Below are 15,967 nucleotides of genomic sequence, written 5' to 3'. Positions count from 1 at the left end.
TGCAGAAATCAAATTTAGTGAGAAAGAGCTCCTTCGTCATCTGCTGTGACTGTTAGGTAATATGTTGTGGTGCTGGAACCACGCTCCGCCTGGCCGAGCTGCTCCATTACAGCACTGCTTGGAGGCTGCGTATGAGATGGGACAGACCAAAAAGACTGGACAGGCGAAAAATAAACCTCTCATTCAAATTTCCTTTTTTTTTTTGTGATAGTGAATGGTGGCGGACAGCAAAAACAATCCTTAGGTTAAAAGCACCAGGGTAGAGCTTAGGAGACAACTCCTAACCGCCCCCCCCCACCGCGCCACTGTGGTTGCTATTATACAGATGCAGGGTACTCATTTACGAGTCCCTTTCCTGGCAGAAAACTGGCGTAATACAAATGACTACAGCACTTGTGAAGCCAGCTCAGCACAGGGTTATTTTCACATCTGCACTAGGCCATCCATCACCAAGTTCTGTGGATGGCCAGCAAAGCCACAGAGTCCCCAGCCGGGAAGAAATTAGCTATTTTCTTTTCCGTATTTACTCAAAGTAGCAAAGGTCATGGCACCTGGCTGGATGCTGCTTCTGGGCTGCAGGGCATAATGTCAACTGTTCACACAGGCAAAACAGCAGCTTCTGAATTGCTGGAGAAAGCTCTTCAGCTGTCTCAGGGGTGAGTCAGGGCAAGGGAAGGAGCTGAGGCCAGCAGAGGACCCAACCCCTAAAAGCCAAGGCAGAAAGACGTCTTTTAAGAGCTGACTTCAGTTTAAGTAATTAGTTCCCTAGCATAAAGTCACTGCAGGGAAAAGCCTTATCTTCCAGGGAGGATTTGGCCCATGCCAGTCAAGCTCCAGCATGCTCTAACAGACTGGTATCACTGGGCTGAAGCCAGTGCCCCCTTGAGCATCAGCCTTTCTGGATCTTACTTTTACAGAGAGAAAATTTAACATTAAGAGGGTTGTATCGCATAGTTGCACTCAAGTGCCATTATCATTATTAAATGCCATCAGCCTTCGCCTAATTTCCACCCATTATTGACAGATAAAATTCTCTGCTCATCTCAAAAAAGGTAAGGAGCAGGCAGCTTCAGTAAAAACCCAGTGTTGCTTTTAACCTTCTGTCTAGCAATGTGCTAAATTACCGGGGTTCTGCTGCATTGAAGACAGATACATTGCACACTGCGTTGCGCTTGGGAAAGCCAACGGACCAGATCTTTTCCAACCACCAGGAAAGCAAACAAACTGTACTTGCTTTTTCTACAGAAAATATTTATTTGCAAGAAATTGAAAGCATAACATACTTCACTACATACATGTTTAGGCTACAAAAGCAGGTAGTCTGTTCTTTCGTAGAATCAAGCAGACAATTTAAAAAGGAGAAACAGCGATTTCTTTCCACCCAAAGGACATGTCTGTGGTGTGAACAATCAGGTGGGACCATATCCAGATGACAGCGCTTGTACAAAAACAGAGAGGCCATTAAACACAGAGTTAAACAGATTTACGGCAAAAGAACAGAGATCTCTGCAGTCAGAAGAGGCTCCAATGCAGTTTAGCAAGGAGGTTATGGGGCGGGGGTGTGCTTTTGCACTAGTATCACTGTCATTTTCGTCTTACATAGCGTAAATGTTTGCACAAAACCATACTGCATCCCCATGAACGGAGGGAAAGGGAAAGATCAGCTGAAATGCCTCTGGGGTGTCACAGGCAGAATGACTCAGAGTCACAAGGGATTTTTTTGCACGCCCCAAGGCAATGGCTTTGGCCCTGGATATGTATTTCTCTTCAAGAGGGTAACACCAGGTGAATTTACCCTCAGAAGGCCCAGCGAATCCCAGGGAAACAGTGATGTATTTACATCACGGGGGGGCCCTCTGAGAGCAAACTGCTTCCCCGTGCTGGCATCCTACTGCGCCCCGGGGCAGTCAGGGCAGCAGCGCTCCCAGGGAAGGGAGGATATTTAGGTCCTCTCCCAGAAGACCAGCTCAACAAACTGTGTTCCTTGAATTGTCAGCTTGCATGGGCCACTTTTTAAGGCTAAGTTATATCATTAAAAAAAAAATAATTCAAAGCCATAATTCTGCAGAACAAAAGTGACACCTGAAGATACGATAAAGCCTAAAGTAATTATTTAAAGGCCAGACAATTTATGCATATACACACAAAATGACACAGTACAACAACTTTCAGTCAGAAACTGCTATCAGGACAGACTTCAGACAGCGATTCACACTACAGTTTTACGAGTGCTCAGTGATGTGGAATGTGAACAGGCTTCAGAGAGAAACGTCTGGACTTTCTGTTGCACCAAGTGGAATGTGCCCTGTGTGCTCAGGTAGAAGCTTTTCTTTAGTGATGCTTACTACATTAAAAAAACAACTCTTATGGTTTTTTTTTTTTAATTGCTCAGCATGGACACGTGCACACATACATGCATGCTCACACTCGTTCTTGCTAACTGTACAAATGGAGAAAGCAAGATGCCATTAAATCAGCACCATTTAATTAAACTCTGATATGGCAAAGTCAGATACGAGCAGACTTCTGTTAAAATAAATTGATTACTTGTCTCTGCTTCCCCCTCTCTCCCTTCTACTCCCTTAATTATGGGCTGCTAGAGTTCAAAAAGATTTTTACCTGCTTGTTGGAAGGAAAAATGGCATATACCATAAAGGTCAGATCTGCATAGACAGGGCTGCATAGTATTAAAGAGCAAGGGGAAGAGTAAAGCTAAAACAAGGGGGAGCTAATAAAAAAAAATACTATAATTGCTGATTTATGGAATCAAGAACTAGGAAGTTTCCCTGTGATGTCAGGAGTCCCTTCATCAGCCATTTCTTTCTCCTTTTCTGTAAGACAGGTCTAAAAATCCAGCTTTCCCATGTTTTGTTTTCACCTAGTCAGTTCCAGCTCTTAGACAAAGAGCATGGAGGCAGGCTACAGAGACTACTGGTAATAAACACTATCCAAACTCCATTTCAGCATCACAAATGAGTTTCCTGCAAGAGGCACTCTTTCCTACATCAGAAGTCAATTCAGCTATATACCTTGGTAAAGCACGAAAAGGCCTGACGTGAAACCCACAAAAACAAACAGCAATTTCCCTCTCAATCCTGCCGTCTCCAACAGATGCTGATCACCTAAGCAATGCAGTCGACACTGAGATCACACCCTCAGCATATCCCTGAATGCCCACTGTCATTTTATTGGCCACGAGAAAGCTACAATATCCCAGCCCACGGACTGAATCCTTACATCTTATCTGCAGAGACCTTAACACGTAAGCTGGTTCATTCATCTTCGCAATCCCAAAGCTGGTTATCCTTAACGCTATAGTGCAAAGCAGCAGCACATCATAGCACTACACTATGTATACAGGGAAGTAAAACTTTTGTAGTTGCCAAGTACTGACCTACCATTTCACCTTCAGAATATGAAATGTTCCTTTTCTAATTAGTTACTTGAGAAAGAAATATTTTAGTCACTAAGAGTACAAAAATACTCCCGATACCTCTGTTCTTAGCTGCGTGGGCTTTGTACAATGGCCTCTTGGCATTAGCTAGAATCTAGAGCCCAAATACTCAGTGGAAATCCCTCCCAACATAGCAATTAGTATCATTCACTTACTTGACCTACATTCTAAATGCATCTAGACAGAACTCAACTCTGATACATCTATTTGGGGGGATGGGAATAGAGAGGTGGGTTGGTTTTTTAGCAGAAAAAAAAAAACAACAACCAAAGAATAAAAGTTTTTATATTCATAGAATCATAGAATGGTTTGGATTGGAAGGGACCTTTAAAAGCCATCTAGTCCAAATTCCTGCAAGAAGCAGGGACATCTTCAACTAGATGAGGTTGCTCAGAGCCCCGTCCAGCCCAGCCTTGAATGTTTCCAGGGATGGGAGTCATTTTCAGCTCTACATTAGAAAAATTAAGAATACATTGAGACACATCGTTACACACAGACATATGGAAGAGGTCTCCTCCCAGCATACATCAGACCTGCAGCCTCCAAAAGCAGTAAGTGAGAAGCGTGCTGCATTGTATCAGCTGGGCCTAAGAACCTCAGCCTCAGAACATCATTAGCCTGTGCTGCTGAAAAATATTGAATAGTATGGATGAAACAAGAGAAATGCAGCAAAGAACTATAAACAGTGTGGGGGTAAAAAAAAACCAACAACATTACCTACCCACTGGTAACAAGGTTAGAACTGTCACATGCCCTGTGCTTGATACTTTTCAAATATATATATATAAAAATAATGCTCTACGTTCCTTCGTAGCTTATCTCCCTAGAAGCAAAGACCCAACAGATCTAGATATGCTTTAAAGCTATTGGCCAAAAGGTAAGTTTACTGGTGTGTATAAAATCGTGCTGAGAAGAAGCATAATGTTACAGCTCAAGACTCTAAGGATCACTTAAGTCCTCTAGTGGAAAAGGAAATTAAGTAGCACATAAGGCCTTTGCCTACCCTGTCCATAAACACACATTACTCTACAGCACCAAGTCACTGATCATGGGAAAAAGTATACTGGCAGAAGGCTAAGACCTCAAGTAATAGAGCTGAGCTAATTAAAAGCACTTATACTGGCATCCTCCCTGAATACGCCTTACTACTCCTTCCCTATGCCCTTAACACAAGAGCACACACAGCTGCCTTTCCACGTGGCCTGCAGTGCATCAGCGTTCAGCCCTGGCCCACTGAGCCTGGCAGTGCAACCGCACGTGTCCTGCCTCCTCTGTCCCCCTGTGAGGTACCTACCACAGGCATGAACTACCTCTGGAGACAGTGAGGTCCTTGTTTCCTAACAGCCTGGGAGCAGGTGATGACAGGAGATTCTTTGGCCCCCAGTATCTAGCAGAGAAACGGGTTCTCTTAAGGCCCCTGAAGAAAAATGATCACAAATGTATCAAAGTAAAGCAAAGGTCTTCCTTGTTCTAAAGAAGTAATATTTAATACAATAAATCCCCAAACAATGCCCTAGGTCAAGAGATTCCCCAAACGAGCACCTAAAAATAACTTAAAGGATTCACAAAGAAAGATTATAGAAATAGATTATCAAACAGTTACAAAAAATTTGGTATTGCCACACTGGCTTGGATTAATTAGTTCAGAGGCCTTACCTAGACTGGCCAATTTAAAATGCTCCAGATGAAAGTCTGATTATCTCCCCATCAGATTTGAATTGACATGCCAATTTAAGCAAACAAAATGGCAAAGCTTTAATGGTGATCAGTGTAGTAGGTTTTGGAGAGAGGGGATTTTTTGCAAAATTGTCTGTCCTTTGAGAAATAACTCAATTTTTCTTTTAATACAGTGAAGTCAGCTGTATCTGCAATGGCAGGTGATCCACTCAACTGATAATGGGCATGAGCTCAGGCAGAGCGGCCTCCTACTTATGCACGGTGCAAACTGCAAGACTAATAGGAGCAGTGTTGGGCTCCACAGCTTGGGGCCTCTTTTGCAGAAGACTTAACCATTCAGTTGCCCTCAGAGGTGGCAAACCATGCGTGCTCTGTAAAAAAAAAAGACCACTTAAGGCATTTTCTAAGCTATGACCTTGCCCACTTACACCAGCCGGCCATATGGTAGTGGAAGGGTCAGTCCCAGCCTTCTCCTGTCACTTTGCTGACCTCATGTGGCTCAGCAATACAGCCATCCCTTGTGGCACCCACCAGTGTTCATTATTTATGTGAAGCCTTAAATCATTGCTAAAAAAAACCCCATACAAGAGTCATTGGTGGATATTGGAATGATGCAGAGGACCCAGAAGGATCACTGTAAAGGGAAAGAAACTTTACAGAGGAGACTGACCCATGTCAAGAAGAGAACACTGGCAAAATAGACTACAATGGCATTTCTCCTCTCATTGCCACCAAAGGTAAAATAATAAAAAGGCACTTGCATAGAAGAACAGGGCATTACTTAGAAAGCACATCTGTACACCAAAACTCATTACAGCTTTATGGAGTCAGGTACATGTTTCACTGTCTCTAATGTGAAACACCTTCTTCAAACGGCACAGCAGGGACTGAGCCACAGCCTGCTATAACTCACCAAATTCTTTCCATTAATTTCACAGAGTTTTGAGTCAGGCCTGAGTGCAACAAAATAGGATACTAAAGGAAGAATGCCTAAGGAGAATGAAGAACAAGAAAGGAGCTGGTGTGGCAGCTGCTGTAATAAAATACAAACCCAATATTTTACAAAATAGAATACTTGCAGGAAATATCTACTGTACATGGTAAAAAATTACTTGTAAGGCTATGTTAGTTTTTCCCTTATTTATCATTAGGAAAAAAAAAAAAAAGAAAAAAAGAGCTTCAAAATTGTTTATTTTATTTTTTTAAATTGACTACTTCTGGTCAACTGTAAAGTAGCTATATGCTAGCCTGCTGGATGAGGATTTTCACATTAAATCCATCCTCAGTGGAGTCCAAGCATTTTGTAGTAACCAGATAAAACCCTGCTCAAATCCTGGGCTAGGTTTGACTGTGCCATTCCAAGGACAAATTCCAAGAAGCACAGCTCAGGTAAAGACATGACCAGGGTACCAAGAGAGGGAAAACCCTTGAAGGCAACAGCTACATGAGACAAGGAGGAAACAAAGCAGGGAGTACTGGACCAGGATCAGACCTGAACATTGCTCTTAGCTTTTCCACTGAACTTGGCCCAGTCGCTTCACCTCCCTACACACCCATCTCATCCCTCTTCTACCTTGTCTGCTGCCTGCACACCTAATTCCTCAGGTAAGGGGCTGTCTTGCCATACAGTTCATACAGTATCTACCACCTCCAGGCCTGAACTCTGCCTAGCTGAGGCTTTCTAACTCTCTTATCTTATTAGCTAAGCAGTTGGTCTAAGATCATGTCTCTGGAAAAGGACGTAATACCCATGGCTTTATTTTAGGACAATTCAAATTTAGGGGGAAGGAATGAGTGTTCACTGATATTTGCACGCCCAGTTTCAGAGTTTGCCTAGACCACTTGCAGGGTTAGGGAAGCTCAACTCTCTTCACTGCGACTGCTTGAACAAAATTTTGCGAAGCTAATAAATACTATTTACAACAGTGACAGGAAGATGGCAAGCAAAGGAAAACACAGGACAATCTGAGACCAGGTCTACATAAGAAATTCCATCAACGCATCTAGAAGCCAATAAATTAAATTCATATGGTCCTCTCAGGAGGCACTTCTGGTTTAAGCCTTACATTGATTTAGTTTGTTGGGAAAGAACTGATTTAACCTAAACAGATTAGTCTTAAGCAGACTGAAGGACATCCATCCAAAACATTGCATAAATTTAACAAAACCTGCTTTCTAAACAGATTTAGTTAAACTAGTGTAATTCTCCCAGAATTCATACAGAAAAAGTGTGACAAGACAGCGACTGATCTTTGCTTGAATTCCACAAGGGTGGAAGCAGTAAGGGAAGCCTACTAGGACTGCTTTCAACCCAGAGAGAAACGTACCCCACTAAATGATAAAGGGGCTAGAGGGGAGAAGAGAGAAAGAGCTAGGGGAAGACAATTCAGTAGCATCATTGCCCATCCCTCTCCTGTCTGTGCTGTTAACTCAACAGTATCGGGGCTCATTCCTGTCCCTTCAGAAGCAGATTTCTGTGCTTCTGAATGTGCTTCTCAATTCCCCAGAAGGTTCAAGTGCTGTAGACCAACAGGCATGGAGCTGTGGCAAGATTCTGAGCAGCATTATGCTGCATCTCCTTGTTCTCTCAATTCCCTCCCCCAAGAAACCTATCACCCACATGCTTCCATCAGTTTTGCATATTTCATTCTTCTACAGAATGTCTTTGTGCTCAGATTAGGATGTGTGCGTGCACGCACACACACCCACCAGTCATCGGCACACTGCTGGCATCATCTGCCATCATAACTCAATCCTGCCCTTGCAGTATCAGACAGGAAAGGAATAAAAGCAAAGACAGGGACCATGTGTGAAGTGAAGAAGGGAGTTACAAAGGCAAGAGATCCCATCTGCAGTCACAGCCTCACCAGTCAATGCAAAAATTGAACTCCCTCTTTTTTGTGCTTTGGTTCACTGAAGATGACAAGTCAGGGGGACTTTGGTTGAAAATATGTGGGAAAGAGGGGAGTCAAGAAAAAAGGCCTTTTTTTATTTTTAAGAGGTGGCATTGACTCTTCTATCTATTTCAATTATCTTCAGTGTTTCATTTCCTTCTAGTTCGGAGTTGACTCTGCAGGGAACAAAAAAAAAAAAAAAAAACAAAACAGAGGTTAACACCAATAGTCATTTTTAAAAGCGCACATGCTGCTTGAACTGGCTAATGCTGAAAAGGCACTCAGTGTTTACCAGGTACTTGTCAGTTGGAGTCTGGTAACACACTGAATTAGTCATCTCTTCAGCTCTAGGTATAACTCTGACACAAGTCCTCGGAAGGCATGCTTGGGGTGATATGGCTCATCCTAGCCCTCAGAATAGCATGCTTCCAAATAAAATTCTGCTCTCCGCTGTTTGGTGTGCTTGCTACTGCTCGTTGACCAAGATCAAGACACAGGCCAACAGGACAGTGGCAGGACAGAAAAGGCAGAGTGGAAAGAAAACTGCACACACATATTTACAACAGTGAATCTCTCTTTGCAGAGGCCCCCAAAACTTAAATTTATGCTAAAAAAAAAAAAAAGTAATGAAGGAGCCCCGTGTTAAGCAGTTCAGATAACTTCACAGGTGTGTCTCTTAAGACTGAGTCCTGCAAACTTTCTACAGCAATGCTTTAGTAAGATCACTGTTGCAAGAAGCTCTAGCTCTTCACACTCTAACCTCATAGAAAGCCCAGTGAATCGCAGCCTTACACTTCCAACCCAACTGGCAAAAGCTTATTCCTTTAGGAGACATACAAATGCTTAAAGAAGTGGGTAGGCACAACTAATAGACTTACAGGAGTAAGGTTTCTGGCAGAAGAACCAAGTTTGGTAGCTGTATTACCACAATATTATTGCAACCACTTCTCCAGAGTAACTTTGCCTATAAGCTCTCTAGATAGAGACCAAACTCTTACTTCATATTTCACAGTGCCCAGCACAGCTGAGCTCCTAGTCTTACTGCTGGCCTCCAGACACAAATGACAGCGACACTGAACACCTGTGCGACAAGCAGCCCACTCTACACTCACCTGTGCTGCTGCAGGCCCAGCAGCACTGATTTCTCTAGCCTCGTCTCATTGGCTATTGTGAACTGCATGATATCATCCTCATGTGTTCCTGGCATGGCTTCCAGGGACAGCGCTGTGTACTTCGAGGTGTCTGCTTGCCTGTCATTGTGATCTGCAAAGGAGATCGGGCTTGACGACTCCTCCAGTTGGTGAGGCTCTTCATAAATTAGCAGACTCCTTGACCTCACTGCATACAAGGACAAGGAGAGATGAGAAACAGGCAGCTCAGAGAACAGCCCTGGTCATTTCAGGAAATGGAAACCATAAGAGCAGAACTTAAGCTGCAAAAGTATTTTCTCTTTTCATGTGATTAACTGGTAATTTGGTAGCTGAGGAAAGATACCACAGCAGTGGTCCAAGTAGGGATCAAAAAGCTCTGAATTATTCACAAAACAAGAACTAAATGAAACATCACTTTGATGATACACGTTAAAAGCAACTGGTTCATTACAGGTATATAATACTAACAGTTTCCCACTCAGTCCTTGGACTCATTGTTGACACCAGCCGATATCAGTTGCATGTTTTAAAACTATAAACACTTGCTGCCAAGTAGAAATCCTGTAACCTTTTACAGACCACTAGCTTTAGTTCCACAAAAAAAAACAACAAAAAAAAACCTGCTTTAAACAGAAATAGCAAGCAGGCTAGTGGGGAAAGGCTTTGCCCATGTCTATGAAGTCTTCTCTCAGAACAACTTGCCTTTGAAAGCTATTCTTTGAAAGACACAGGTATATCAAGGAATGGCCTGCTAAGGAGCAGAAAAGCGAGAAGTGCTTGAGAAGAGGTCTGTGGGGTGGAAAACAAGTGTCGAAGCACAACCAAGTAGGGAGCAAGACTGGGATAGGTGTCACTTACCAATGGAATCTGTGTAGGACTCTGGTGAGGAATGTTGCCTGGGCAACACCATCTTTGTAGCAGAAGGATATGGCCCATAGCTCTGAGAGAAGCTGCCAAAAACTACTGCAAAGCACAGCACCACCATCTGGCAAAGGGAGGATGCCAAAGAGGTAAGTGCACTAGCTCTTGGCTCACACACACACATCAAAACTAAGAATTAACATAAAGAAGATCTGTTACTTTTTCAAAATAAATAATCTGAGCCTATTTTCATCACTACATACAGTGCCTTTTAGCAAAGGCATATATACAACAACAATTCCTTGTTTTAAAGGGCAGATTTCAATGCTGGAGTTTGTTTTCACTGACTGCCATCTCTTTGACCTGTAGCCTTATTTACTCCTAATGTAAAAGCAGATACAACTACCATGTGTGCTTTACAGATGCTGTTGGGAATTTCCAAGGTTATTTCTGCTGCTGGCCCCAGTCTTGCTTTAAAGTGACAAAGAGACTGGCAGACTACAACAACTTAGGCCTTGAAAATAATTTCCATTAATTTATAGCACTAATATAAAGGGAACTTGCTGGCTGAGTATAAGGAAAGAAAAAGGAAAAGTTTCATTCTAATCCTTTTCTTATCCTGACTACTATTACTGAAATGGGCCAGAGACAGATTTACAGTCTTAGTCATATTTTTATTTGGATAAGCAAGTTTATTTTTACTGGTATCAAAAGAATTGGGCATCAAGGGTCACCCTTGTTTTCACTGTACAACTCTAGGCACCATTTCTCATGTACAATATTGTAGGAAATAATAAAATGGGTAACTCAGAGGAGCAGTGCTCCTTCTCTCATTATTGCAGCATCCAATCAAAAGCATAGGCCCAATCTCCCCCAGAATTTAATGCCTTCCACAACTACTAATCTTTATCAGCCAGGAATCTCACCTACCTCAAAATTAATTGTCACATTTTGAAAAGGAGTTTCCCAAGCTGAGAATTTGCAAGTGAGGGGCTTTGCAGAACAAGGGATGTGCCTTTGAGCAGTGGAAAGAGATTCTCCTTCCCCTACAATTCCCAGCTTTAGGGACACTCACCATAACACAGGTCCCTGTCTGTGTGCTAGCTGCCTTACAGGAACGGGACACTTTCCCAGCAACCATGGCTTGGAGTCTCTGCAACTGCTGCAGAAGTGTTCTGGAAAGCAAAGACAACAGATAAGTATCAAATGCATTGATCTACTTGCTGGATAAATAGCTTTTTGCTTCCAAGACCACACTTGGCAATAATACAGCATTGGTGATAAAGTACAGATCATCAAAGTCCTCCCCTTGAAGTTAGCAGCAAGGAGTGGTTTTAGTTTTACAAGATTTTTACATATATTAGCACTGGATCTTTCAAAAAGATCTTTTGGTTTTCCCTCAACTGATGTCCCTTAACGATTACTTCTTCAGTACTTTCAGAAGGCTCTTACAAATAAAAATTCTATTTTCAGTGTTTCTACAACAAACAGCTCAGGTAAGCATACAAACAACTGAAACTGCTGTACCTGCAACTGACCTGGTTCTGTGTAACAAATTCAGCAAGAGTTTCACAATTATGTGAAAAGGTGCAAAAGCACGTTTGTAACTGCTCTAATCTGTGGTAGAAGTATACAGCTACCTCCTTTTCCTGAAAACTTGCTGTACAGTGGTTTGGATCACATGCTGAATCATTTTCAAAGAGAAGGTCTTAAAACTGGACATAGGCACAGACTTCATGTCTCAAATACATTTATTAAATAAAGCACTTTATTGCTATTTGCTAAATCCTCCAGGAGTTGACATAAATCACAGATGCTTGAAGTGGCTACTCTGACTGCATCTTTCAGAAGTCCCAACCACAAAGAAGTCCCAACCACAATAGCAATTCTATTCTGGTTGGAGTCAACAGTCCCAGACCAGGAAGGTATTCTGTATTTCTGGCTGTTTTTCTTTTTCTGTATCATCATCAATTACTACAATTAGGATACTAGTAATTTACATAGGAAATTATCTCAAAGAACGACTGATGTCGGGTTTTCACAGCAGTTTTCATTAAAGCTTTTTAACAGACAAGAAGTAATCCGAATACTTGCCCTCAGAGTCTAACACAGTACAATTTTGGATCAGGATGTTAACTTTGCTGTTTGCTTTCAATTTTACTTGTCATTTCTCCTAAGTCTCACAACCTACTGCAGAGGGTAACCCCCACAAAACTCAGACAACAGCTTCGGAGGCTGTGACGTCAAATGCTAAAGCAAGAAGCAAGGTTAGGATGTCAGAGAAAATAGAAGGATTATTTTAAGATCAAACTGGCTAAAAGCTAATTGTAGGACAGACCCAGAGGTGCCTACACAGCTCAATATACACTTGTCTGCCTATTATTATAGATTTTTTTTAATCATCAATGCTCATTGCTAATTAGGGTTTAATGAATTCAAGGACTTCAGGAATGCATTCTGAAATGAGCACAAGGCATGCTCACAGCACAGATTTATCTGGGCCAGCAAATCCTTCTCAACTTATTAAGGAAGGATGTCTTGTATGCTCTTGAGAGCACGGTTTATTCTGCAACTCAGTATTTAAAGAAAGAGATTAATCTAATTCAGTCCTTTATTCACTATTAGAGAGACCACAGGCAAATTAAGAGAGGACACCACTATCACGTAAATGAGATCATCCTAATTCCTTGCTCCGTTCTGCATCTTTCCCCAATTCCTCCTCCCATCCATTACATGGCATAAGGTTCACAGACTTGCGCGCACAGTATCTATCATTTTCCAGCACAGAACGTGCTGCATACAGTATTCCCATCACATGCCACAAGCTACACTACACAGCAATGCCTTTTTAACCCTGCAATTTCTGTGCTATTATAGAAGACTAAATTTTACCCCTGTTTCAGACCTGAGTCACAAGGCTCAATACAGAACGACTCTGCTAAGCGAGGAGGAAGGAGCTCTCCTCCTCCCCAGCTCGGGGGCTGGCAGCAGCAGCAGCCTTGAAATGCTGATCACTCTTGCCACTTTTTGTGGAGGCGTCAGTGAGAAAACAGCTAATGGCTGGTGAGGAAATCAACAGAGAAGAGGCAATTCTCCTCATTTTGCTCATCTCTGCCTTTTTGTGTCCAATTTAAAAAACCTGCTGGGCACAGTGGGCCCAGAGAGCTGATTCCAAAACACTCTCTTTTTGGAAAGTATAATTAGGTAGGTATTCTGAGGTCTCCTATACACAAGAGTAAGATTCATCACCCATCTTATTTACCTTCATATAAAATGTCTTTCTCTCCCAAGTCATTTATTTGTTTGAGCACAGCTACTGTTTTCTTCTCAGCAGATAAGGACTTTGTTGGGAGCTGACAGGCTACAGGTGCATTTTCAAACTAAGAGCAAGAGCCAAGACAAGAGCAAAGAAACAAATTTGTTCAGAGATGATACCAGTTTACCCTGCCACTGCCAAAATGGGGCACTCCTTGGTGCTTCTACTCGCTATTTGAATTTGGAATGGTGGAAGACTGGATTCCAAGGTCAAAAGATCTCATTTTCCATGCAAAAGTTGCCTTCATTATTACTGGATGGTTGCAGGAATGATCTGGACTAAGAGGAGGAAAAGGAGCAGCTCTCTCCTCTGTAGAACAGGAACTTAGGTTAAACGAAGATGCTCCCTCTAAGTAGCAGCAGGAAGGCCAGAAATGCTTTTAGCAAACACACTGCCTATGGCTAAGTCCTGACAGGAGAAAATGCAATCCCAAGGCAGCATGCATAAGGGGGTTTGCACCCACAGGAGTTATTTTCACTGTGTCTGACACATTTCCCAGTGATATTCAATTAGAGGGTCACCTCCGTAGGAGGCGTGAACGTGCTTTCACGCTTCTCCCTTCCAATGGAAGCACCTCACAGGAAAGCTGTAAAGTGACTGCAGACTCCTGCTCTCCCTTCAATCCACTGCCAGCAAATTCACTCTGCCTGTGATGTCTTGTTTTCATGTGCACATTCACGTATTCATCTTCAGAAGAGTCCCTTTCACTGCCAAAGTAAGGAACAACTCCAGGCTTCCCCTCTGCTTCCAGTGACTGATTAAGGAGAGGAAATTTGTCATTCCAGGACAGGAAATTTGTCATTCCAGGACTTAGCCATCCGGGAAGTTTCCTCAATTCACTGTCATGTGTAAAATCCAACATGAATTCAAACAAACAAACAAACAAAAAGTCAGCTTCTAGGGGACACCAAACACTTTATTTTGATCAAGACTTTTCAGAGAATGCATCTACTTTGTGAGGAACAAAATGTAATCTTGATAAGGAGAGAGAAAAAATTACTCTGTCTTCCAACTGTATACACTGATTCCTTCTGTGTCTGTCCTACTTGTAGGAAAGAGAGCAGATCCTGAAGTAAGGTTTTCACTGAAAGACCAGAATATCTTAAAGCAGAAGAAAATCCACAATTTTTCCTCATTTGAATAACAAAGAAAAAAAAAAATCCAACAATTTTTCATCAAAGATGTTTCCATGTAAAAACACTGTCCTGCTGCTTTGAAAACACGGAGTCACTCCAGGGCTGCCACGCTTTGTCAGCTATTATAAGGGTGGCCTGAAGTGAAGTTCAAGATATCTCACTGCAACTTAAATCCAGATCCTTAATTCCTTGAAAATGACTTGGTAAAATGGCTTTATCAGCCTCAAATAAAGAAACAGCCATGTAAATCTCTGAAGTCTGGCAACTTTGGTGCTGATAAACCATGGTGGGTCAGACTGATATGCAACTTGATCTTTAGATGACTGCTCAATAGCTTGAGCAGGAACATGAGAAATGGAAGAACATCCCAACTGTATTTATAAAGCCACTGCCTTTAAGGTGCCTGTCAGAGTGGAGATCTACACAACTTGCTAGTCATTACTCCATGGGAGCAACTCCAGCAGCTACTTGCATGCATTGTCCATGTGTAACACTCAACCATATGCTAACTGGATCCTATGTCTATCATTTCTCCAGGAAAAGTGATCGTTCAATATATTTATAAATACAGGCTCCACAGAAGTGAAATGCCAAACTACTTCTCATATGTTATATACAGTACCAGATGTTTCAATACTGTCGTTAAGCCCAAATAACCATGGCTCCTAGCTAGACAACACTGGTGTCAGAGACCATATTCAACCCTCTGGATCACTGGCAGTTCTTGCCTTTGCTCCCAGTGCCAAAATGTGAGTAGACAAGCCTTCTTGGTGACTGGGACAAGTCAGTTCAACTCTTGGTGCCAGCTTATCCTCACACGCTTTGCTTTTTAAGACAGCAGTACCCTACATGTTCAGATGCTACTGAAACCAATAAGAGGCTGGCTCACTTGTGGCTACAAGACATAACAGATATGCTTGTAATTATGTGCTTCCTTAGTTTTGAGAAAACTGCCTAGAAAGGAACTTGGATGGGTTTCTTTTAAGGGATTGAGTCACATAAATTAGGAGAGGAAACATATGCTGGTGTCCTAATACCAAAGATGCCAAAAATGCTGCAGTCACCCACTCATAGTAATGAAAATTAAAAATTCCCCTGCATCTTGATCCTCAGCCTCCTGTCTTACCTTTTAAGATGCATAAATGTCAAGGGAGGTACTTCTGGATGCAAAGGTTTTGATCGTGCTTGCACCTTTTACATTACATCTTTTCAGATTCAAAATTTCAGGCTAAGGCAAGCTCTCAGGGAAGATTCTTCTAACTTTTTTCATGTTACTGAGACTAGAGAATAATGTAGGAACATTTTTCCCAGAAGAAATTCTAACATTTCCATGGTCTGGAGCCAGATTTTGAAATGCAAGCAGGGTTTCCCTGAAGCCTTAGGTATGTGTCTGTACAAAATGTGTTCTATATATAAAATAACATGCTCTAAAAAACTGATTGCACATACTGAAAGGAAACTCCTCTGTTCAATAGTTG

The 15,967-nt window shown here is 42.1% G+C and overlaps 1 protein-coding gene across 2 annotated transcripts in view; it reads right to left on the bottom strand.

Annotated features, from left to right (window-relative positions):
* Positions 1–1,230: 1,230 nt before the first annotated feature.
* The window catches only part of CREB3L2 (cAMP responsive element binding protein 3 like 2), an 85,527-nt gene continuing 70,790 nt past the window's right edge, over positions 1,231–15,967 (bottom strand). For both annotated transcript variants that reach the window (XM_086754956.1, XM_086754950.1), the window contains exons 9-12: positions 11,113–11,212; positions 10,035–10,161; positions 9,138–9,363; positions 1,231–8,201 (exon numbers count right to left, since the gene is read on the bottom strand). In XM_086754956.1, coding sequence (XP_086611082.1) covers positions 8,126–8,201; positions 9,138–9,363; positions 10,035–10,161; positions 11,113–11,212 — 529 coding nt within the window. In that variant the 3' untranslated portion in view covers positions 1,231–8,125. The remainder of the gene's footprint in view (positions 8,202–9,137; positions 9,364–10,034; positions 10,162–11,112; positions 11,213–15,967) is intronic.

The sequence above is a fragment of the Chlamydotis macqueenii genome, chromosome 1 (assembly GCF_036417535.1).
Source record: "Chlamydotis macqueenii isolate bChlMac1 chromosome 1, bChlMac1.mat, whole genome shotgun sequence".
Taxonomy (NCBI): Eukaryota; Metazoa; Chordata; class Aves; order Otidiformes; family Otididae; genus Chlamydotis; species Chlamydotis macqueenii.
The sequence above is the reverse complement of the archived record's forward strand: the minus strand, read 5'-3'. Positions and strand labels throughout refer to the sequence as shown.